Below are 23186 nucleotides of genomic sequence, written 5' to 3'. Positions count from 1 at the left end.
GGCCGTTGTACTTGCGTGAACTCTGACTGGAATACATTTTGCCAGATATTCTCATGACCTGCTCCTTTCTTCCAAGTCTTCACTTAAATGTCTCCTTCTTAATGAGATCTTCCCTGGCCTGGCTATCTAAAGTTTGAAGCCCTCTCAACACTACCTTTCTTTCTTCCCTGCTTTATTTTTCTCCTGAGTTATTTTCCTCATCTAACATACTCTATATTTTTCTATTATGAGAGCCCCACAAGTACAGGTATTTTAATCTGTTTTATTCACTATCCCAGTGCCTAAAAACCAAGGTCTAGCAAGTAGTAGATGCTCACTACATATTTGTTAAATAACTGAGTAATAATTTCTAATAATTATTGATGCTTACTATGTGCCAGGCACTGTTGAAAGTGCTTTACGTGTTATTAACTACTTTAATCCTCCCCACAACCATTCACAGTGGATAAAATTATTATCTCTGTTTAGGTGTATCTAGGCAGCAATAACGCTGAAGCTTATTGCCAATGAGAAAGGCCAAAGAGCAGAAAATGTAAAGTAAAAAATCCTTAGTTTTTCCTTCCAGAATATAGGTTCTTGAAACCCATAGTGGAGGCAACGGCCTTGAAAGCCAAGGCTTTTGTTTGAAAGAGGTGAAGTATTAAATAAAACGTAAAAAGTTTTTAAGTGACCAATAGCCAAGTACCCAAAAGATTTTCAGCATAAAGCTTATCCTTCAATAATGCTGTTGTTAGGTGCCATCGAGTTGGTTCTGACTCATAGTTGACCCCACATACAACAGAACGAAACACTGCCTGATCCTTTGTTATCCTCACAATTGTTGTTATGCTTGATCTCATTGTTGCAGCCACTGCATCAATCCATCTTGTTGAGGGTCTTCCTCTTTTTTGCTGACCCTCTATCAAGCATGATGTCCTTCTCCAGGGACTGGTCCCTCCTGATAACATGTCCAAAGTATGTGACATGAAGTCTTGCCATCCTTGCGTCTAATAAGCATTCTGGCTGAACTTCTTGCATGGTATTTGTTTGTTCTTTTTTGGAATTTCCACTCTTCGAAATGTTATTCATAATTTGTTATGATCCACACAGTCAAATGCCTTTGCATAGTCAATAAAACACAGGTAAACATCCTCCTGGCATTCTCTGCTTTCAGCCAGGATCCATCTGACATTAGCAATTTCTGGCAGTTTCCTGTTGATGTACTGATGCCACTGATTTGAATTATCTTTAGCAAAATTTTACTTTTGTGTGATATTAATGATATTGTTCAATAATTTCCACTTTCTGTTGGGTCACCTTTCTTGGGAATAGGCATAAATATGGATCTCTTCCATTCAGTTGGCCAGGTAGCTGTCTTCCAAATTTCTTGGCGTAGACAAGTGAGCACTTCCAGGACTGCATCTGTTTGTTGAAACATCTCAACTGGTATTCCGTCAATTCCTGGGGCTTTGTTTTTCACAGGTGCCTTCACTGCAGCTTGGACCTTTCCTTTACTACTATTGGTTCTTGATCATATGCTACCTCCTGAAATGGTGGAAGGTCCACCAATTCTTTTTGGTATGGTGACTCTCTATATTCCTTCCATCTTCTTTTGATGCTTCCTGCGGCATTCAATATTTCGCCCATATAACCCTTCAACACTGCAACTCGAGGCTTAAATTTTTTCTTCAGTTCTTTCAGCTTGAGAAATGCTGAGCATGTTCTTCCCTTTTGATCTCCTATCACCAGGTCTTCCCACATTTCATTTTAATACTATGTATTCTTGAGCAGCCCTTTGAAATCTTCTGCTCAGCTCTTTTACGTCATCATTTCTTCTTTTCACTTTAGCAAGTCTATGTTCAAGAGCGATGCTCAGAGTCTCTTCTGACATTCATTTTGGTCTTTTCTTTCTTACCTGTCTTTTTAATGACCTCTTACTTTCTTCATGTATGATGTCGTTGATGTCATTCCACAACTCATCTGGTCTTTGGTCATTAGTATTCAATGGATCAAATCTATTCTCTAAATTCAGGTGGGATATATTCAAGGTCGTACTTTGGCTCTTGTGGACTTGTTCTAATTTTCTTCAACTTCAACTTGAACTTGCACATGAGTAATTGATGGTCTGTTGCACAATCAGCCTCTGGCTTTGTTCTGACAGATGGTATTGAGCTTTTCCATCGTCTTTTTCCAAAGATGTAATCAATTTGATTCCTGTGTATCCCATCTGGTGAGGTCCACGTGTATAATTGCTGTTTATGGTGTTGAAAAAAGGCAATTTGCAATGAAGAAGTCGTTGGTCTTGCAAAACTCAATCATGTGTCTGTCAGTTTGTCATACCGTAGTTGCTTGCGTGTTGCTATGATACTGAAAGCTTTGCCACCGGTATTTCAAATACCAGCAGGGTCACCTTGGTGAACAGGTTTCAGCGGAGCTCCCAGGCTAAGATACACTAGGAAGAAAGACCTGGTAGTCTACTTCTGTGTAAACTGACAAGTGAAAACCTTATGAATAGCAACAGAACATTGTCCTTCAATAATAGCTTGGGATACAAACTTGCTTAGTCAGTTGTTCCCTTTAGAAGAAGAAGAAAGAGGAAGAGTAAATGAAGAAAAAAGGAGAAGAAGAAGAAGAAACCACTTTTGGTGTAGCTGCGAAAATTTTGTCAGCGTAGAAGAGCAGCAGAAACTGCCCCTGGTGTGGGTGTGGAGGCATTCTGGATCAGGAACGATCAAGGCCTCAATTTTAAGGTGTGCTCCAGGAGCATGACAGAGGTTCCTCACAGAGAAGAACAGCAAGGGGACAAGAGCATGGAGTCATGCTGACTGACCGAGGTCCCAATTGGAAGCGCCCAAGGGCATTCCAAAGCCCCTGTGCTCCCCTTAGGGAGGCAGAGGTGGCTGAGAGGAGAAGGATAGACTTGAAAGGGACTGGAATCAGGTTGAGAAAGATCCAGAGCATGGGGCCTGAAAGAAGAGACCAAGGTGTGATGGAGGTCATCCCGGAGGATCCCAGAAGATATGGTTGCCAACAAGCAATCTATGCCACACTACATAAGCTCCTACCCCCATTTTAGGTCATCGCTAGGGACAGCAGGATTGACTTTACTATTTTCCTACTAGAGACTGAGAAAAACCCAGAACTGACCAAGTTTATTTAGAAGGGCTAGATCAAGTTTTCTGCCGTTCAGCTAAGAACTGGCCTAAAAGCTGAATGAAGTATAGCTTAGGTTTAAAAAATTACATTTTTCTGTGCATGGCATTTGTGGTTATGAAATTAGTCCATGTTACTCTAAGATGAAAAGATCTGCAAGGTTATGGTTAAGTGCAAAGGAAGCAAATCATAGAACAATATAGACATTGTAGAGAGAACATATACATGTTGAATGGTGTCTTTCTTAACATTCACCTCCACCTAGAACCTCAGAGTATGATCATATTTCCAAAGGAGGTCTTTATAGATGTAATTAAGGTAAGGATTGAGATGAGATCATCCTGGACTAGAGTGGGCCCTAAGTCTAATGAGAGTGCCTGTTGTGGATTGAATTGCATCCCCCAGGAAATATGTATTGAAATCATGGCCGTTGTATCTGTGGATGTGATCTCGTTTGAAAATAGGGTTTTCTCTCATTATGTTAATGAGGTCATACTAGAGCAGGGGGAAAAGTGAGGTAGGGATGGGGGTGTGGGAAGGAGGGGGGCAGTGAAAGGATAGGCTTTTCCTTTTAGTCCACGCCCTTTTGAACGGTTTGAGGTTTTCACAAAAATGTATTTATTATTTGTATAAACACAACAATGAAATGAAGAGGTGCTGTGCGCTTGTGCAGCAGGATCTTTTTTGTAACTTAAGCATCATCGCTTCAGGACAGCCTTCTCTAGCTCTGACCAGACTCACCACCCCACTATCTCCTCCTCCCCCCAGCCCTGCAGGATGATGGAGTCGTTCCTCCTCTGTGCATCCAGGGTACCATCTGTCTAGTCTGGTTTTAGAATGTAGCATGTCATATTGGAAGTGATTGGCTTATGGGTTTATCTTCCCTACTAAACTCTGAGCTCCTCAAGGGCGAGCAATGTGTCTTATTCATCTTTGTGCCCAGAATCTTCTGGCACTTCAACCCATATATGGTGAGTGAATGAGAAAATAAAGATAATAAACGTATTTCTGACTTCAGATTAGTCCTTGAGTTCTGTTCTCTCAGATTTTAAAACACTGCTATTTCGATCTACTTAAAATTTGAATATGAAAGCTAAAAGAGAAAAAAACCTAAACTGATAAAGGAAAAACAGGGTTCTTTACTGAAAGTTTTATGACATCAGTCAACTCTCTAAGGAAGATCCATGTCCTATTTAATATGAAACACAAACAAAAGGCATGGATAGTATGAGTAAACAACAATCCCGTATCTTTAAAATTCAGGTCAAGAATTTCATGTAATGGTGGTTTCATCTATAGTTTCCTTTTAGCACAACACCTGACTGTTAGTGGGCACTAAAACTGCGTAAGGGAATTAAAGGTGCCCTGTTGAGTCTCAGCAATCTGTGCAGCACAACTCCACCCCTTCAGGGTATTAACAGACTTGAGAAAATGAGTAGGACACGTCTGGGGGTAACAGATGGACAGCAGGTCACTGTGACTGAAAGCCATTGGCACTTTACACTAAAAAATAGGCACTATATAATCCAAAACTGTGGGAAAACTCGGGACAGGGTTTTGAGGTCTTTACACCTAGGAAGGAGTGCTGGTGGTGCAATGCTTAACCACTCTGCCACTAACCAAAAGATTGGTAGTTCGAACCCACCCAGCAGATCCACAGGAGAAAGACCTGGCAATCTGCTTCTGTAAAGATAAAAGCCAGGAAAAATCCCATGAGGCAATTTGACTCTGTTACATGGGACTGGCCATGAGTTGGAATCAACTCAATGGCACCCAACAACAACACACCAGTGATAGAGAAGGGTCATTGAACTTGCAGACTTCTACAGAACTATCTGGGATAAAATCAGGGTGCTAAAATGTGGGTCCACCAGGTCCAGGAGCAGAGCTGTGAGGAAAGAAGAAGGGACTGAGGGCTGCCATTGCAGCGTGCCTCCTTACTGATTCTCCTGAGCTGCTTCTGCTTGTGTAGGGCACAGCAACAGCTGATTTCAGGAACTGAGAGCAGTGAGGAGGAAGTAGAAACAGCCTGGGTAACAATGGGAATCTCGCCTGCACCCCTTTGTTCCTTTTTCCCACTTCAACTCTTCCCCTTGGGCTGATGGACTGGATCTGTACAGGGTTAATGAACTCAGACACTTAGTACTACCAGGAAGGGAAGGCCTTTGTCCTTTGCTTAACTCTTGAGTCTATTGCTTTATAGCTTCCATTCTGTCTCAAGGGCAGTGAAGGGCAAAAGGAACCATCCATCTCTGACTGTTGGGTACAACAGCCTGAAGACAGTTGTGATAATTTTCCTTATGCTAATCTCAAGTTACATTTCTTTGGACGTATTTCAAATGCACACATAAATTATTTCTCTATGGTTTCTTTTAGTGTAGCATCGGTTCAGCATATACTATATTTTAGAATTAAAAATACCTCCATTAAAACAGACTTTGGGTGGCATTTCTCTTTAGATGCCTTCTCATTGAGAGCAGCAGACACTTGAATCAAGATGCCCCTTAATTGCAGGAATGTTAAAAGTACAAGTCAAAGAGCAACTGAGATCTTCCACTATAAACCAGTAAACCAATTGCTGTGGAGTTTGACTCTGGCTCATGGTGACCCTATGTGTGTCAGAGTAGAATTGCGCTCTGTAGAGTTTTCAGTGGCTTATTTGTTGGAAGTAGATCTCCAGGCTCTTCTCCTGAGGTGCCTCTGAGTGGGCTCAAACCACCAACCTTTTGGTTAGCAGCAGAACGTATTAACTGCTTGGGCCAGCCAGGGAATCCTCTTGTTTTATGGGCCCCTTTAAATAGTCAGGCAAAGTTGGCACTTTCTCCACCCCCATTCATTTCAGAATACTACTGTCCCTTGTAGATGAAGTTTTTTTTTTTTTTCTTATCTTTATTGCCAACCCTTTCGTCCAAGCTATCATCTCTTACCTGGAATCCTGTAATGGATCCCTTATTGGTGGCCTTCATACTTTGACATTTATGTTCCTTCAATCTATTCTCCATACAGGAGTTATTGAGATCTTTTTTTATAAACAAATCCTCAGCTTCCCAAGGGTTTCCGTTGTCCTCAGAATAAAATTCAGATTCCTTGCCAGGGCCTCTGTGACCTGGCCCCCTCCTACCTTTAATGCAAGCCTCCTGTGGGTCCTAGAAAGAAGCTCTCACACCCGAGCCTTCCATCCTGGCCACTGTTCACCCCATTCTTTACATGGCTGACTCCTTCTCACCCTTCAGGCTTAAGTATCTCTTCCCTGGAGACCCTTTCCCTGGACACTCTGCCTATTTTCTATTACTGCACCAGATTTATGACTTTCAGAACCATTTGTAATGATATGATTGTTTATTTGCTTAGTCTGTATACTTTCAGACTGTAAGTCTTATAAGGGAAGAAATCATATCCAGTACCTAGCATGTTATCTGGCACACAGTAGGTGCTCGATAAATGTGGATTTGCATGAGTGCCTTTTTCTTAAATGTAAAAGAAAAAATAAGTAACTGAGGAAAAGGCCAACCTCCTTAAATGCAGTCAGACATGCCTCTTGCCCTATTCAAGAAGGATTGGGGCAAATCCACAGGGACCTTGCCTGGCTTCTCTCTCTCCAGTAGGGTCCTTGTGAGCCTCCAAACAGCTGGGGTCCCCTGGCTTCCTGCTTCTGGATATGGTGGATCGTCCCTGGGCCAGGGCAAAAGGCTCAGGTTAGAATCTCCTGATCACACAGTTCTTCTCCTTCAATGTTGGCTTCTGGTCTGAGGGGCACACACATTTGCTTGGCCGTTGTGGATCAACAATTTAATAGGACCTCCCTCCTTCCCAGGGCATTTTAAAGACACCTTTTAAGTTCTGTGCATTCTTGTTTTCAGAGAGTCCAAGCCTTCATCATGTCAAACATGCAAAAATGCATTTATATCCCACATTTAAAATACTTGCTGTTGATGTTGCTGTTAAGTGCCATTGGGTCAGTTCCAACTCATAGTGACCCTATGCACAACAGAACGAAAACTACCGTGTCCTGCACCATCCTTATAACCGTTGTCATGCTTGAGCCCATTGTTGCAGCCACTGTGTCAATCCACCTCATTGAAGGTCTTCCTATTTTCCGCTGACCCTGCAATTTACCAAGCGTGATGTCCTTCTCCAGGGACTGATCCCTCCTGATGACATGTTTAAAGGATGTAAGAGGCAGTTTCGCCATCCTTGCTTCTAAGGAACATCCTGGCTGTACTTCTTCCGAGACAGATTTGTTCATTCTTTTGGCAGTCCATGCTGTATTCAGTATTCTTCGCCAACACCACAATTCAAAGGTGTCAACTCTTCTTCAGTCTTCTTATTCATTGTCCGGCTTTCACATGCATATGATGCAACTGAAAATACCATGGCTTGGATTAGGCTCACATTAGTCTTCAAGGTGACATCTTTGCTTTTCAACACTTTAAAGAGGCCTTTTGAAGCAGATTTGCCCAATGTAATGCATCTTTTGATTTCTTGACTGCTGCTTCCATGGCTGTTGGTTGTGGACCCAAGTAGAATGAAATCCTCGACAACTTCAAAGTTTTCTCCATTTATCATCATGTGGCTTACCGGTCCAGTTGTGAGGATTTTTGTTTTCTTTATGTTGAGGTGTAATCCATACTGAAGGCTGTGGTCTTTGATCTTCATTAGTAAGTGCTTCAAGTCCTCTTCACTTTCAGCAAGCAAGGTTGTGTCATCTGCATAGCGCAGGTTGTTAATGAGTCTTCCTCCAATCCTGATGCCCTGTTCTTCTTCATATAGTCCAGCTTCTTGTATTGTTTGCTCAGCATACAGATTGAATAAGTATGGTGAAAGGATACAACCCTGAAGCACACCTTTCCTAACTTTAAACCACTCAGTATCCCCTTGTTTTGTCTGAACAACTGCCTCTTGATCTATGCAAAGATTCCTCATGAGCACAATTAAGTGTTCTGGAATTCCCATTCTTTGCAATGCTATCCATTGTATTGTAATCCACAGTTGAATGCCTTTGCATAGTCAATAAAACACTGGTAAACCTCCTTCTGGTATTCTCTGCTTTCAGCCAGGATCCCTCTGACATCAGCAATGACATCCCTGGTTCCACGTCCTCTTCTGAATCCAGCCTGATGGATTTCTGGCGGTTCCCTGTGGATATACTGCTGCAGCTGCTTTTGAATGATCTTCAGCAAAATTTTGCTTGCGTGTGATATTAATGATACTGTTCTATAATTTCCACATTCAGTTGGATCTCCTTTCTTGGGAATAGGCATAAATATGGATCTCTTCCAGTCAGTTGGCCAGGAAGCTGTCTTCCATATTTCTTGGCATAGATGAGTGAGCACTTCCAACACTGCATCTGTTTGTTGAAACATCTCAGTTGATATTCCGTCAATTCTCAGAGCCTTGTTTTTCACCAATGCCTTCAGTGCAGCTTGGACTTCTTCCTTGAGTACCATCAGTTCCTGATCATATGCTACCTCTTGAAATGGTTGAACTTTGACTAATTCTTTGTGGTATAATGACTGTGTATTCCTTCCATCTTCATTTGGTGCTTTCTGTGTCATTTAATATTTTCCCCATAAAATCCTTCACTATTGCAACCTGAGGCTTGAATTTTTTCTTCAGTTCTTTCAGCTTGAGAAACGCCAAGCATGTTCTTCTCTTTTGGTTTTCTATCTCCAGCTCTTTGCACATGTCATTATAATACTTTACTTTGCCTTCACGAGCCACCCTTTGAAATCTTCTGTTCAGCTCTTTTACTTCATCATTTCTTCCTTTTTCTTTAAGAGCCAATTTACAAATTGCTTGTAATGTAATAATATTTTGATACTAAATTTAAATTTAATGTACTTGACAAAATTGTTTTGTAGACGTTTAATCTAATGGTTATTAGTAGTAACAATTTTGTAGTTTTGTTTTGAAGCCAATATGTATGTGTGTGTATATCTGTAGTTATGGTTAGGTGCTGTTGAGTCAATTCCAGCTCATAGCAACCCTATGTGATACAGCAGAACTGCCCTATATGATTTCTTAGGCTGTAATCTTTATGGGGAAACCCTGGTGGTGTAGTGGTTAAGTGCTGCAACTGCTAACCAAGAGGTCAGCAGTTCAAATCCACCAGGCGCTCCCTGGAAACTCTGTGGGGCAGTTCTACTCTGTCCTATAGGGTCGCTATGAGTCAGAATCGACTCGATGGCAGTGAGCTTGGGTTTTTTTTTAGAATCTTTATGGAAGCAGATTGCCAGGTCTTTTCTCCCAAAGAACCACTTGGTGGGTTCAAACTGCCAACTTTTCAGTTGGCAGCCAAGTGCTTAACCATTGTATTACCAGGGCTCCGTGTGTATGTGTTTGTATGCTTATGTATGTTTTCAGATTCCTAATTTTTTCTGGGTATCTGGAAAACTCATAGGCCCTAAGCACATTGGGAATAAGATGCCTAGTAGGTAAAACAACACTACTTCTATGGTCCTCATATTATTAGCCTCACTTTTTCTTAAGGAGTCTTTGTGAGCTTAGGGGACTACACACAGGGAAATGGCTACAGGCTTAGTATAAGATTACCTAAATACTAAAATAACAGTAAAAAATAGAAGACATAACTGAAAAGATTGTTCTCTAACAGGAATTGGTTTAGTATGCAAAACGCAATGAATGTGTCACTTATTTAATGAGGGAAGATGGTAGAATTTTTTTAATTACCATTTTAACAGTAGCAAGTACGTACTATAAAAATTTAGAAAATGCAGAAACACAAAAAAGTCTTCCATAATCCAAACTGTATCCACGATATAGCACTGTTAACAGTATGATATATTTTCTTCTAGTTCTTTACATGCACACACACACATTTTATAATATTAAAATCATGCCACATGCACAATTTTGTATTTTACTTTTTCCACTTACATTAATATCAGGATTATTTCCCTTGTCATTACATTTTTACTGGTTGTATTATATTCTGCCATATGGATCTACTGTAATTCACTTAACTGCTCTTCCAATGTTGGAAATCTATGCTGTTTATTTCTATTATAAGTAGGGTTGCTGTGTTGGTTAACGTTGTGTGTCAGCTTGGTGGGGCCATGATTCTCAGCGGTTTGGCGGTTATGATGTAGTTTGGCAGCTAGGTAATGATGTAATCACCTCCATGATGAGATCTGACATAATGTGATCTCCTCCATGATGAGATCTGCTATGAGCAACCAATCAGCTGAAAGTTTCCTTAGGGGTATAGCCTGCATCCAATATACATGGACTTTCTGGCAAAGCTCACGGGCTTTTGCTCTGCTCTAAATTCTTCATTTGGCTTGTCATCATCTGAACTTCCGTTCTTGGGACTTGAGCCAGCAACCTTCCATCTTACCTGCCAATCTTGGATTCATTAGCCTTCGCAGACCATGAGCCAGCAAGCAGCCTGCCATCTGACCTGCCTATTTTGTGTTTGTCACCCCCCTGCAGGTACGAGTGTCAGAAGAAGCCTCCAGCTTGATGCCTGACCCACAGACTTGAGATTTTTCAGCCTCTATAACCACATGGTCATTTCTTTGATCTCTCTCTTTCACTCTCTTCTCTCTTCTGCTTTTGTTTCTCTAGAGAGCCCAGCCTAAGACAGTTGCTATGAGTCAGAATCGACTCAATTACATAGGTTTGGGCTTTTTGTTTGTTTTATAATAAAGTCGTAATATCACTGGAGAATGACTCCTGTCCTCTGTACAGCTTCTTGTCTTCCACGAGGGCTAAAGTTCTTATCTTCTGTTTGAGGAGTAGAGGGGAAGGTGAGGCTGGCTGGAAAACAGTTACCTACATGTTGCCCTCTTTATATCCAGTCTTCTCCCAGTCCAGTCTCCACTTGGCACAGCCAAGAAAATAGGTGCCAACTAAATAGTGAGTTCCTGGAATTGCTGCCATTGTCCCTGGAAGTCCCAGCCAGCTACAGAAGCCAGAATAATCACCATCAATATTTAAGTTGGAGTGGACAACCCCTACTTAAATGTAATGCCAAACCACAGCCAGCCCAGGAGGGATTTGGTTAGCACAGCTGGACCCATAGAACTCCCATATGGCAAGCTCTGCTGCATCATGTCAATGACTTTCCTCCAAAAGTAACTCAATACTAGGATTGAATTTTTTTATTTCCTTTATTGCATCTTGGCTGGGTTCAACTGTATATGTGCTTTAATAGTGGTCCTCCAAAATAATACAATTTTGAGTGGCAAGGCTCTGTGTGACACTGAAGAGTGAATGGAATTGTCACACATCTTGCTCTGATCCCCTCATAAAGCAATGAAAAGGAACAACCAAAAGCTTCCAAACTAGCACCAAATCAGTGAAGTTGTTTGTTGAATTTCTCTCCTTCAGGAAGACTTCTAATTGTAATTATTCATTATTGTATCTTTTGATGAAAAAAGTAATATAATAAAAAATTGGAGCATCCACTCTATTTCAACCTCATATTTCTGGTACTGTATACCTTAGTTGGAAACCCTGGTGGCATAGTGGTTAAGTGCTACGGCTGCTAACAAAAGGGTCGGCAGTTCAAATCTGCCAGGTGCCCCTTGGAAACTCTATGGGGCAGTTCTACTCTGTCCTAGAAGGTCACTGTGAGTAGGAATCGACTCGACCGCACTGGGTTTGGCTTTTGGTTTCTACCTTAGTCAATATAACATATTCACCATACTGCAGTCTATCCACTGCCATCAAGTCAGTTCCAACTCTTAGTAACCTTACCGTACAAAGTAGAACTGCCCCAAAGGGCTTCCAAGGCTATAATCTTCATGGGAGCAGAGCACCACATCTTTCTCCCACGGAGTGGCTGGCAGGTTTGAACCTGACCATTCTGTTAGCAGCCAAGCACTTAAACCACTGCACTGCTGGGGCTTCTTATATTGCAATAAGATAGTAAATAAATTTGATTACAGTAAAAGAAAAAAAAATCACAACAAGCAAAAACAAGTCAATATTGGGAAATTTTCAAGAGTGATATTCAATCTTCCTGACATTTCCTTCTTTCATCTTAGAGAATTTGGCTGCTGTAGCATATTTTGCACTCTTGATAGCCTTGGCATTTGTATGAACAGCCTAACGAGCCAAATGCAAAGGGATGCAGCTATTGGGGAGGCAATTACAGAGGGAGCAGACTTCTTGACTGACAACCACATGCTCAACCTGAAATTATACTTGCTTGCTGGATTTCCAGAGCTTTGCTGAATGCCAGCGACTTGGGTTCTTCAGTCTTGACAGGGTAAACAGTCTAAACTAGGTGCCGAACCAAGGACCAAGCAAGACTTATACACTGTTTTGTTATCAGGAAAACTCCAAAGGAAACAATGATCAAATTACTAGTTTGCTAAACCCACATAGTATCTAGCTAGCCCTCAAGTTTCAATATCATGTCCGTTGTTGTTAGCTGTCAAGTAGCCCCCGACTCACAGCGACTCCATGTACAATGTAACACAACCTGCCTGGCCCTGTGCTATCCTTATGATCGGCTGCCGATTGGACTGTTGTGATCCATAGGTTTTCAATGGCTGATTTTTAGAAGTAGATCACTAGGTGTTTCTTCCTAGTCTGTCTTAGTCTGGAAGTTCCACTGAAACCCGTTCAGCATCATAGCAATATACAAGCCTCTACCAAAAGACAGGTAACAGCTGTGTATAAGGCGCATTGGCCAGGAATTGAACCTGGGTTACCCATATGGAAGCTGAGAATTCTACCACTGAGCCACACTGCCTCCAAATATATCTAACCCATGGCTGTAGAGTCGATTCAAGAAAGCATTTCTGAATGGAATCTTCGACAAACATGTCCCAGGTGTGGAATCTTTACATGTAACTTTCTTGTGAGAGATGAAAATTTTCTTTTCAATTACTCACCAAAACTTTCCCATGGGTGCTATGAGGAAGGCAATGTGTTAGGCTTATTGGGAGAATACAGAAGGGAACACAATACGGATCCTGGCTTCGAAGAGTTGATTGTCTCCCAACAGGTCAGGAAGTCACTTAAATTTCTCTGAATCTCAGTTGTCTAATGTATACAATTTGACAACTAGATTGGTTACTGTCTGAGGTCCTTCAGTGACTCTAGAACTGCTGTATCACACACGCCCTCTGCAGAGCACAAAGCCAATGTGAAAGGTTATTGGCAAAATTATTTCATGACCTATTGGTGAATGGCAGCATGTTAAATGCCAAAGCAAGTTAAATCACCAAAAATTCTGTGTCCTTCAAAAGCTGCAAGTCTCCTCACTGCCACCTGAAAATACCACATGGATTTTCATCTCCCTGCCGAGCCCGTCTGGTGTTCCCCTCACAGGGTTGGCACTGGCCTCTGCATCCCTCCACAGCTTGCCACCTTCCTACTTGAACCCTCCCCTACCAGCACCCTCAGGTATCATTTCCCCTTCCTCTAGGCTTTTTTAGCATTTACTGTCATCACTAAATTCAGTTTTTTAGCATTCACAGCAAGCCCATTCTCTTGCATTACTAATATACAGTCAAGAACTACAGCTGCTAATCAAAAGGTCGGCAGTTCGAATCCACCAGGTGCTCCTTGGAAACTCTATGGGGTAGTTCTACTCTGTCCTGTAGGGTCGTTATGAGTCAGAATTGACTTGATGGCAACAGTTTTGGTTTTATAAGAGCTATTATGGAACAAATAAAGAACTATGGAAGAACTGAGGTGGAAGAATTAATTTTGGCTAGAGGGACCAGGAAAGCATCAGGAAAGAGAGAGTATCTGAGCATCATTGTTTTTAAGGGCAGGATCTGGTAAAGGGATACATGTGGAGTGGTGAAGAGAAGCAACAATCAGTGATGATTCTCAGCTCTCAAGTCTAAGTCAATGGATATTTGTTAAATGATTGATCTTCCAGCTTGAGTAACTCAGTGGTATGTTATTTCCAATATAAGAAACACAAGAAATAAAGCAACTTATGGGAAGATGTTAAGCTCAGTTGTAGACACTTTCTTAAGGTGCCTGTGGACAGCTGATGTAGAGATGTTCAACCAAGCAGTTCTCTGAGGTCAGGGGAGAGTTTACGGGTTATCTGCAGGTATGCCACATTTTACCTGGTATTTATGGTTTACAAAGGTCTTTCACAGCCATCAACTACTGTTGATTCTGGTTTTAATAAACATCCTAAAAAGTGGGTAGGGCAGAATTATATTGTCAGGCCCAGAGCAGTCCCTCAAGTGACATGTGTCTAATTATCCTGATTGTTACAGCAAGGAACCTGAGGCTGAGAGACGGTAAATGCTTTGCTGACTGTTTAGAAGGAGAGCTGCAGCTCAACCCCACATCTTCTGCCTCCAAATTCAGTTTTTTTTTTTTTTTTTAAATAAACCACTAAATGGTTTGGCAAAAGGTTGGCAGTTTGAACCCACCCACAGGTGCCTCAGAAGGCAGGCCAGGCGATCTGCTTCTGAAAGCTCACAGCCTTGAAAGCCTTAGGAGCACAGGCCTACTCTGACACACACAGGTCGCTATTAGTAGGAACTGACAACTAACAACAGGAGTTGTGATGGTTGATGCTGGGGGGGGGGGCAGATATCATTTTGGACAATGGATAATGCAAGAGGGAAAGGACCATAAGACTTTGGGGCAGCCCCTATATTTAAAGAACAAAGGAAGAAGAGGAGCAATTAAAGGTGACCATATGACCTGCAACCCTCTTTCCAGGTGACTCAAGATCCTCAGGGGTAGGGTTCTGTCACCCCGTCGCCTGAGAGACTCAAGTAGAGCACCAAGCACTCAGTGGATAGATATCCACTATATTGAGCCCAGGAAGAATGTCTTAATGACTGTCAAGGTCTCTAGATGGGAATCTAGTGTCCCGTCTGGGAGGAAGGAGGAAGGATAGCTTAGTGTGCTAGGTGGGAGGCTCCTTTCTGAATGAACTCCATGGTCCGAAGTTCCGGTGGTTAAAGACACAAAGTGATTTCAGAAGTTCATTTCAGGACCACCTTGGGGAGCGGCCGACTGGCAGTGTGCCAAGGTCCTTTCCCTCGGTGCTAGGGAAGCCTTCGTCTCCATACAGCATTTCAGGTCTCCCTGGCTCTCCTGACCGATGCCACCGGCAGCTAAGCGGGCACCCGGTGCACCCCCTTCCTCGCTGACCGTCTCCTCTAGGGCTCCTTTCCTGCACACTCTCCCCACCCGGTCCTCTGGTCTCCCTGGGGGAACCGAGGGGCTGCCTTGCCGGAGACCTCACACCCCGCGCTTCTTCCCCACTCCGCGGCCTGCTCAGCCGGCTAGAAGCCGGCCGCCTGCGCTCGCTCGCCCTGGAGCGGGAACCGGAGCCAGGGCGGAGGCGCAGCCTAACGGTCCCGGCCGCACCCCGCGCCCCGCCCGGCGGCGCGCTGAGCCCGCCCGCCCCCTGCGTCATGACGCCGGCGCCCAACGCGGAAGCTGCTCGCGGCGCGCCTGGTCCAGCCGCGGGTTGAGCGCGGAGCCGCGGCGGCGCGAGGATCCAGGCCGGGCGCGAGCCGAGCGCAGCCACCCGCCCAGCCGGGCCGAGCAGGCGGAGCTGGCGGAGCGGACCGAGCGCGCCAGCGGCAGCGGCGGGCGGAGCGGGGAACGGCGCGCCGGGGCCGCAGCCGGGGGGATGCGGCTGCCTCCCCCGGCCGGTGTGTAGAGAGGGCGGGTCCCCAGCCTCGGGAGCGCGGCGGTGGAGGGACAGAGGCGGCGGCCATGGCGACCCCCGGCAACCTGGGGTCCTCCGTCCTGGCGAGCAAGACCAAGACCAAGAAGAAGCACTTCGTAGCGCAGAAAGTGAAGCTGTTTCGGGCCAGCGACCCGCTGCTCAGCGTCCTGATGTGGGGAGTCAACCACTCGGTAAGGGCTCCGGCTCCGGCGCGCAGTCCCCTTCCTCCTCCTCTTCCTCCCGCTCCCCTCCTCCTCCTGCTGCGGCTGCTGCGGGCACGCAGCCCGAGCTGGCCCGGCGCGCGGGGCCCCGGCCTCCGGCTCTCTCGCCTCCGGGGCTGCTCGCCCTGCGCGGCGTCTCGGTACCCCAGCCCCGCGGTGCGCGCCCGCCCCCTCCGGCCGCCCGAGCGCGTCTCAGGCCCCCTTGGGACCGCGGGCCGGGTGCGGAGCGAGGGATCCAGTCCGCATTTGAGCCCTGCGGCGGGTGCCGGTGCCGCCCCCGGTCAGTCCGTCCGTCCGTCCCTGCAGCCCAAGAAGTGGGAAGTTTGTGCCGGGCACCGCTCCGCCTTGGCTGTCAGCCCCGGCGGGGGCTGCGAAGGGGCGAGTCCGGGCGATCGCCCCTCTCGTGTGTGTGCGGAGGCGGCGGCAGTTCGGCGCTCTGGTCCCGGGGCGGGCAGGTGTACCTGTCAGAGGCGGGGAGCGTCCGGAGCCTCCCCAGCCGAAGAACAGAAGTGAGAATATTGGAGATGAGATTTTGGCAGCAGTTTTACTGCTGAGGTCCTTTTTTCCTTTAAAGGCGATATTATTGGACACGGGGAGTCTTTTTGGCGAAGAAAAACCCGATGTAAATATGGCAACTGGGTGTTTAGCATCTTCCTCAGCTCCTCTCCCCAGTCGCTCTGCCGCTGTGGCGGCGGAAGAGCTGCTTGGCGGGGAGTCTTCCTGGCCACTCACCTCCTCCCCCACCTTGGAGAGCCGGGCAGAAGCCACCGACTGCGGAAGGGCGGCCGGGGGCGGGGAGGGGGGGATGGCAGGAGGAGGAGAGGGTCTCGCGCGCTAGTGGAAGGTGGTCTTGAGTTGACTGCACCCGTTTGGGGTTTGTTTTAAAGAATGGAGGAGAATGCCTGGATTGATTAGCTTAAAACACAGCCAGAGGCGGTGGAAGATGCGCCGCTGCGGGCTATGCGGACTGCGGTTTGAGGGTCTGAAATAGCCTCCTGCTGATCTGACAGCGAGAAACTCCTGCAGTTTTAATCTCCTTAGATAGGATCAGGAAACATGATCGGAGCTGTTGGCTGAGCCATGAAAGTTTAAATGAGCCTGTGAATTTTGACCATGACCTTACCCACTGCAGTCAGCTTCTGAGGAAAAGTGTAAGCTTGCTTTCTCTGTACTTTGGATTTGCATGGATGTCTGTGTGTCCTTCTTTCTCAGCATAATGGAAATGACAGCAAACCATGTTAGTATTTTAAAGAACACTGTCAATTTAATGAAGTTGTTAAAAATGGCTTAAAAGCATACATGTATTTGTGTTTTTCCTCCCTAAACTGAGCTGGGGGAAAGGTGAAGCAGTATCAGAATCGATTATGTGTGCATGGAGTGACTGCTTTTAAAAGGTCCAGAAGTGATGATTTCTATCAGCCCAAGCTTTGATCCACTGAAGTTCATTTCAACTTACTGACAACTTCTTTAGCTATTAGGAATGTAAGCTGTAGAAATAACATACATTACTGCACCAAAACTCTTTTAAGTTTTATTACAGAAAATGCAATAAAATAAAATGTTGTGAGTTTGCAATTTAGTTATGTCTAATTAGTTACGCAGCCATAATAGACTTATCTCTAGTTAAGCTTTGTATGTGTGTGTTATTAGTTACTGTTCCCCTATGATTAGGATAGGACCTGTAGGGGTGTTACAGTTTCTGACTCCCTGTGTTCTGGACTGTTTTCTCATATATGTGGGTGCTTGTATTTCTTGTTGGTGTTCTGATGTTTTGGTAGGAGAGTTTTGGGGTCTCAGGATTTAATGTAGTAAAATAGTGTCACAGTGCACTGCTGAAGAGTGTGCTCTCTTGGACTTAGTCTGAATTCTAGTTTACTTTAGAAAATCTGGTAATTGTGCATGTTTTATTGTAACCACTTTTATTGCTACCTTATCCTTATGGATTGCTACATTTGTTTTAGAGTTTCTTGCTTATTACTTGGAAATATTTTGTCACTACTGAAGGCTTATAAAAATAACATGATTTGTAGATAGTACATCTGGTGTTAACTTTCTTTTCCCGTCAAGAAAAATTAGCAATTCTGTGTATACTCATCTAGAGGAGTGAAGTTTCCATAGCATGTAGTATAAACATAATATCCATCAGTTAATAAAAGTAGATTGGGCACATAGTGCCAGCCACCATGCAAAGGATTGTTAAAAACACCCCTCATATTTTTGTCCAGATATCTTTATTTTAAGGGCTCTGAATTGACGTACAAAACCAAACCTGTTGCTGTCAAGTCGATTGCAACTCACAGCGACTCTATAAGACAGAGTAGAACTGCTCCTTAGGGTTTTCAAAGGATCGACTGGTAGATTCAGACTGCTTTTGGTTAGCAGCCGAGCTCTTAGCCATTGAGCCACCCGGCCTCCATCTGAATTGACATAAAACCCACTACCGTCGAGTCAATTCTGACTCATAGCGACCCTATAAGACAGAGTGGAACTGCTCCATAGAGTTTCCAAGGAGCGCCTGGCGGATTCGAACTGCCGACCTTTTGGTTAGCAGCTATAGCACTGAACCACTACACCACCAGGGTTTCCGAATTGACATAAGAGAGGCTTATTTCACAGCCTTCCCCCCCCCCCCCCGGCAAATGTCAGTCTATTTTCTTTAATATATTATTTTTGAGAAAAGAAAGCAGGTATTTAGAAAGATGAAATCTAATCACTTAGATGCTATGTATTTTTGGTCGATTTCATTTTAGGTGGCAAAGTCTGATATTAGCTAGATGTTTTTACATTACCTCCTATGCGCTAAAGATATAGTATGAGACTATGCCAGCAATATTAAAAAGGAATAAGCACAGTGGTATATATTAATAGGGACATTTGAGAAAGCATAACAGATAAGAAGATAATTCAAATCAGAGCCCTTTACGTTTCTAATGTGATCAGAATGAGAAAGATTTGTCACAAATCTAGCAATTTTGTGCTTTTACAATTTCATTTGGATTTGTTTTAAGGATAATTAGAAATAACCATAAATCTGAAGTGCTAAAAAGGAATTGCGTGTTTATTTTATCTTGTAGGCATCTTACTATGGTGGAAAGCTCTTGGATATGTGTTCTAATTCCTTCTCTGTTGACCTTGGGCATGTTAACCTCTTTTTTCATCAGTGTTTGCATCTGTGAAGTAAGGTGGCTGGACTGAATGATTACCAAGTTCCTCCCCCCCCCCCCACACCATTCAACTACGTTTACAGTCTACTAGGTCCATAGCATTGTTTTAGGATCCATAGAATAGTCGTAGTATAAGATAAAAGCTGTGTTACTTTTATAATAGCCACACAAATGCAGCAACTTCCTGGGACTTTTAAAGGCTTTGACTAGAGGGGAAGGAACTTTGGAGATTTTAAGAGATGTGTGAAGTAGGAGTTTGTTAGATTGATTGTAGTTGGACTGCATTTCAGTCTTTTAAGTCAAAGTCTATTTAATTGAAATGTAAAAACTTGCAGTTAAGGTGAAAATTTTCAAGTCCATTGTGGTGATAGTGAGAATCTTGACGTAGGCTCTGCTCACTCACAGGAATAAGCCTGACATTATGTGGTTAATTTGATATGTTACTGCTTTCTAACTTAAATTATCCATCAGTAGATGGATCAGTGCCAATTTTTCTTTTACGTATTTTAAGCAGAAATTATAATTGAATACATAAAGGAAAAGACAAGAAGACAGTTTTGCCTTATTACATTTGGAGTTAAAGTAAAAATAATCAGGCAGTTGAGTTTCTTAAAATTGTTTTGATAGTGCGTGCAGTATGTAGAATGATATAAAAGCCAAGGCTTGTTTTCAGTAGATATTCTAAAGGATTTTATATGCAGTGAAATGTGAACCTTTTAGAAATTCCAAAAACCAAAACCAAACCTGTTGCTGTATAGTCAATTCTGACTCATAGCGACCCTGTAGGACAGAGTAAAACTGCCCCATGGGTTTCCAAGGAGTGGCTGGTAGATTCAAACTGCTGACCTTTTGGTTAGCAGCTGAACTCTTAACCACTGCGCCACCAGGGCCATTTAAATATCCAAAGAAAGACATTCACTGCTTTTATAGAAAAAATTTAAAGGGACATAAAACTTGTTTAAAACAAACATTTAGAATTAGCCAAGTGTTACTGTGAGTATTTTGGAGCCATAGAAACTCGAATGAGCTTAGGCAAACAAACATTTAAAATAACGGAAGGATATTGGGGACCCATCACAGTGGAAGGAAGAATTGGTAACCAAACCGTGAGAAGAACGGGAATAGGGCTGGGTTTCTGGAAAAATAGGAACCAGCTGCTTGGGTACTTTTGGGAATTTTCTGTCTGTTTGGCATCCTCCACAGGGTAGAAAACTACTGGTTCCCAAAATGCACATTTTATAATTTCTGCACCCCAAAAGGGACTCTGTGTCTCTGACTCAGTTATAAAAATCCCATGGAAAGAACCTGACTGGTCTCTCCTGGGTCAGTTGTGGCCTCCCCTGGTTAACTACAAAAACAGTCATCTAGCTGTTTTTTTTTTTTTTTTTAGTTGATTCCAACTCCTGGCAACCCCAAGTATATCAGAGTAAAATTCTGCCTCATGGAGTATCCAATGGCTGATTTTTCAGAAGTACATTACTAGGACTTTCTTCCAAGGAACCTCTGGGTGAACTCGAATTTATACCACACAGGGACCCCTCCCCCTGACTGAGCAGTTATAAAAACATGGGAGCTGTGGCCTGAGCCGGGGTGTTTAACTTGGTGTCTGTGGGCCCACTGAAGTTCCACAGGTGCCCTCTGGGGCTCTGTGTGCGTGTTTTGTGTGTACTGGCAAATGTGCAGCTTTCTAGGTAGAGTGCCTGTAACTTTTATTATATTCTTACAAGGTCCGGAACTCGAAATAGATAAGTATCATATGAAAGAAACAGTGGTTCCCCCCCCCCCCCCCCCAGTTCATGAGTTAATATTTGGGCATTGAAAAAGGCAAAAGAAACAAACGAAAGGAGGTTTTAAAAATTATGTGAATGACTAGGAAATGATATTGACTGAATAGAATGTAATGAGGCAATGAAAATATAAATTATTTAGACAGTAGATGAAACTCATTTAATGGAACCCAACTAGCTATTCATTCAAGAACCAGTTGCCCCACCTAATTTTTTTTCCTTTTCCCTTTACTTTTCAGAGGAAGGAATGCCAAGCAGAGATAACACGAGTTCATGGCTCCTCTGAATTGTATCCGTGGACCACTTAAGGGGCCTGGGGAATGCAGTTCAGAATGCTTGCAAGAATAAAATGGGGTGTGGGCAACACCTACCGAAAAAGCGGGAGGGAACAGGACACCTGGATTAAAGGACACCACAGTGGACCCCGGGTGGAAAGAGGAAGAGGGAGAGTGCTGCCACAATGCGGGGTTTCGGCCAATGACACGAAACAATTTGTGTATAAGTTTTTGAATGAGAAACTAATTTGCTCTCTAAACTTTCACCTAAATCACAATTAAACAAACAAACAAAAGAGTAAGATGGGGTGGGCTGGGAAATGGAGGAGAGCAGGCAACAGTCAGGAGGAATTATACATGGTAGGAACTTGCATACCAGTTTCACTCCATGTGTGTCAGAGTAGACCTGTGCACCACAGAGTTTTCAGTGGCTGATTTTTTGGAAGTAGTCTGCCAGGCCTTTCTTCTGAGACATCTCTGGGTAGTGGATTTAAACTGCCAACCTAAAATGAGCAGAACATGTTAACCATTTGCTCCATCCCAGGACTCCAGGAACTTGAATAAATTGAATTAATTACCTGGCAGAGGTCACAGTGCTAGTAGTAGGTGGTAGAGCTGAGATTCAAACCTATATCCTTAACCACTGAGCTGTGCTGCCTGTGTGGGGCCCAGGAGTTACTAGTTTCTTTGAGATCTTTTCTTAGTCTTAAAAGGTACTTGGACAGAGTATTAGCTACTAATATGGGAGAAAACTTAGGAAATATTTTTTTCCCAATACGGAAAGAAAATAATTGCTTATGTTCAAAGTACGCTAAGACAAGAGCAGATACATAATTTATTCATGAAAAGTGCTGTAGGGAGTTTTAAAACAGTAACCTACCTGAAGAGGAGCCTTTAAATTCAAAGTATATCTTCACATTTTTTGTCAGTTTACAGTGATTAAAAGCTCAGGCCTGGGACCGCGTTGTTTGCTTTGGCTCTGTGACCTCGATCAAATCAGCCTCCGTCTGTTTATTTTTCATCAAGCAAGGCAATAATAGTACCTACTACTATACATTATTGTTTTGTGGATTGAATAAGTTAGTACGGGTTAGATGCTTAAGTAGTTGCTGACATATGGTAAGCTCTTAAATGTTACTATTATTACTTTTTAAATATTTTAAATGATAAAACATGAGAAATCATCAGAGTGCATGTTAAAATCATTGTTCCTTTATCCTGGTTCATAGTATAATGTCATCATTGTGCTTGGCAGCCTTGTGCATCTTTAAGTTATGAATTAACATTTTTGAATGACCCTTGTGCTCTTGCTTTACTGTCTCTATTACAATGTTCTTTCTTACATCTTTAACACCTCCATTAGTCATTAGGTTGTCAGAGGTGTCAAAAAGCTAGTTCAGATTCATTCATTGCAAGTTATGTCAGCTATTGATTTGATATTTTACTTTTTTTTTTTCTTAAACAGGGACACTGTACAATATTCTTGGGATGCAAAATGAATATACTGTAGATCCTGCCCTCAGATTGCTCACAACTGCAGGGGAAACAGACATATGCATAGACAACTTGTACCAATAACTAGAGTATTTGAATATCTACTCTCTGTTAGATAGTAGATGTTCTGGATGCTTTAATATCCACCAGTGAACCAAAGTTACCTGGCCTAGTGGGAAGAGACAGGCAATAAAAAATAAACCTAACTAGTACATTTTCTAGTATGTTGTAGAGCTGGGTGAGGCAGGTCAGGAATGCTGGGCCTGGGGAGTATTAAATGGGGTGGTCAGAGTACAGGCCTCATTGAAAGCAGACATTTGAGCAAAAGTGTGAAGGAAGTGAAGGGCTTAGATGAGTAAATGAAAGGGGGAAAATATTTCCAGCGGAGGGAACAGCTGGTGCAAAGGCCCTGAGGCTGACGTTTGCTTGGTATGTTCAGGCAACTGCAAGGAAGCCAGGATGGCTGGAGCCAAGTGAGA

General features: G+C 43.3%; 1 protein-coding gene across 3 annotated transcripts in view; it reads left to right on the top strand.

Moving 5' to 3' along the window:
- Nucleotides 1–15716: 15716 nt before the first annotated feature.
- Nucleotides 15717–23186, top strand: part of PIP4K2A (phosphatidylinositol-5-phosphate 4-kinase type 2 alpha) — a 197107-nt gene continuing 189637 nt past the window's right edge. For 2 of the 3 annotated variants that reach the window (XM_064284915.1, XM_064284918.1), the window contains exon 1: nt 15717–15957. In XM_064284915.1, the coding sequence (XP_064140985.1) occupies nt 15814–15957 (144 nt within the window). In that variant the 5' untranslated portion in view covers nt 15717–15813. The remainder of the gene's footprint in view (nt 15958–23186) is intronic. The other variant, XM_064284916.1, reaches the window with a different exon arrangement.

Source organism: Loxodonta africana, chromosome 4 (assembly GCF_030014295.1).
Source record: "Loxodonta africana isolate mLoxAfr1 chromosome 4, mLoxAfr1.hap2, whole genome shotgun sequence".
Lineage (NCBI taxonomy): Eukaryota > Metazoa > Chordata > Mammalia > Proboscidea > Elephantidae > Loxodonta > Loxodonta africana.
The sequence above is the reverse complement of the archived record's forward strand: the minus strand, read 5'-3'. Positions and strand labels throughout refer to the sequence as shown.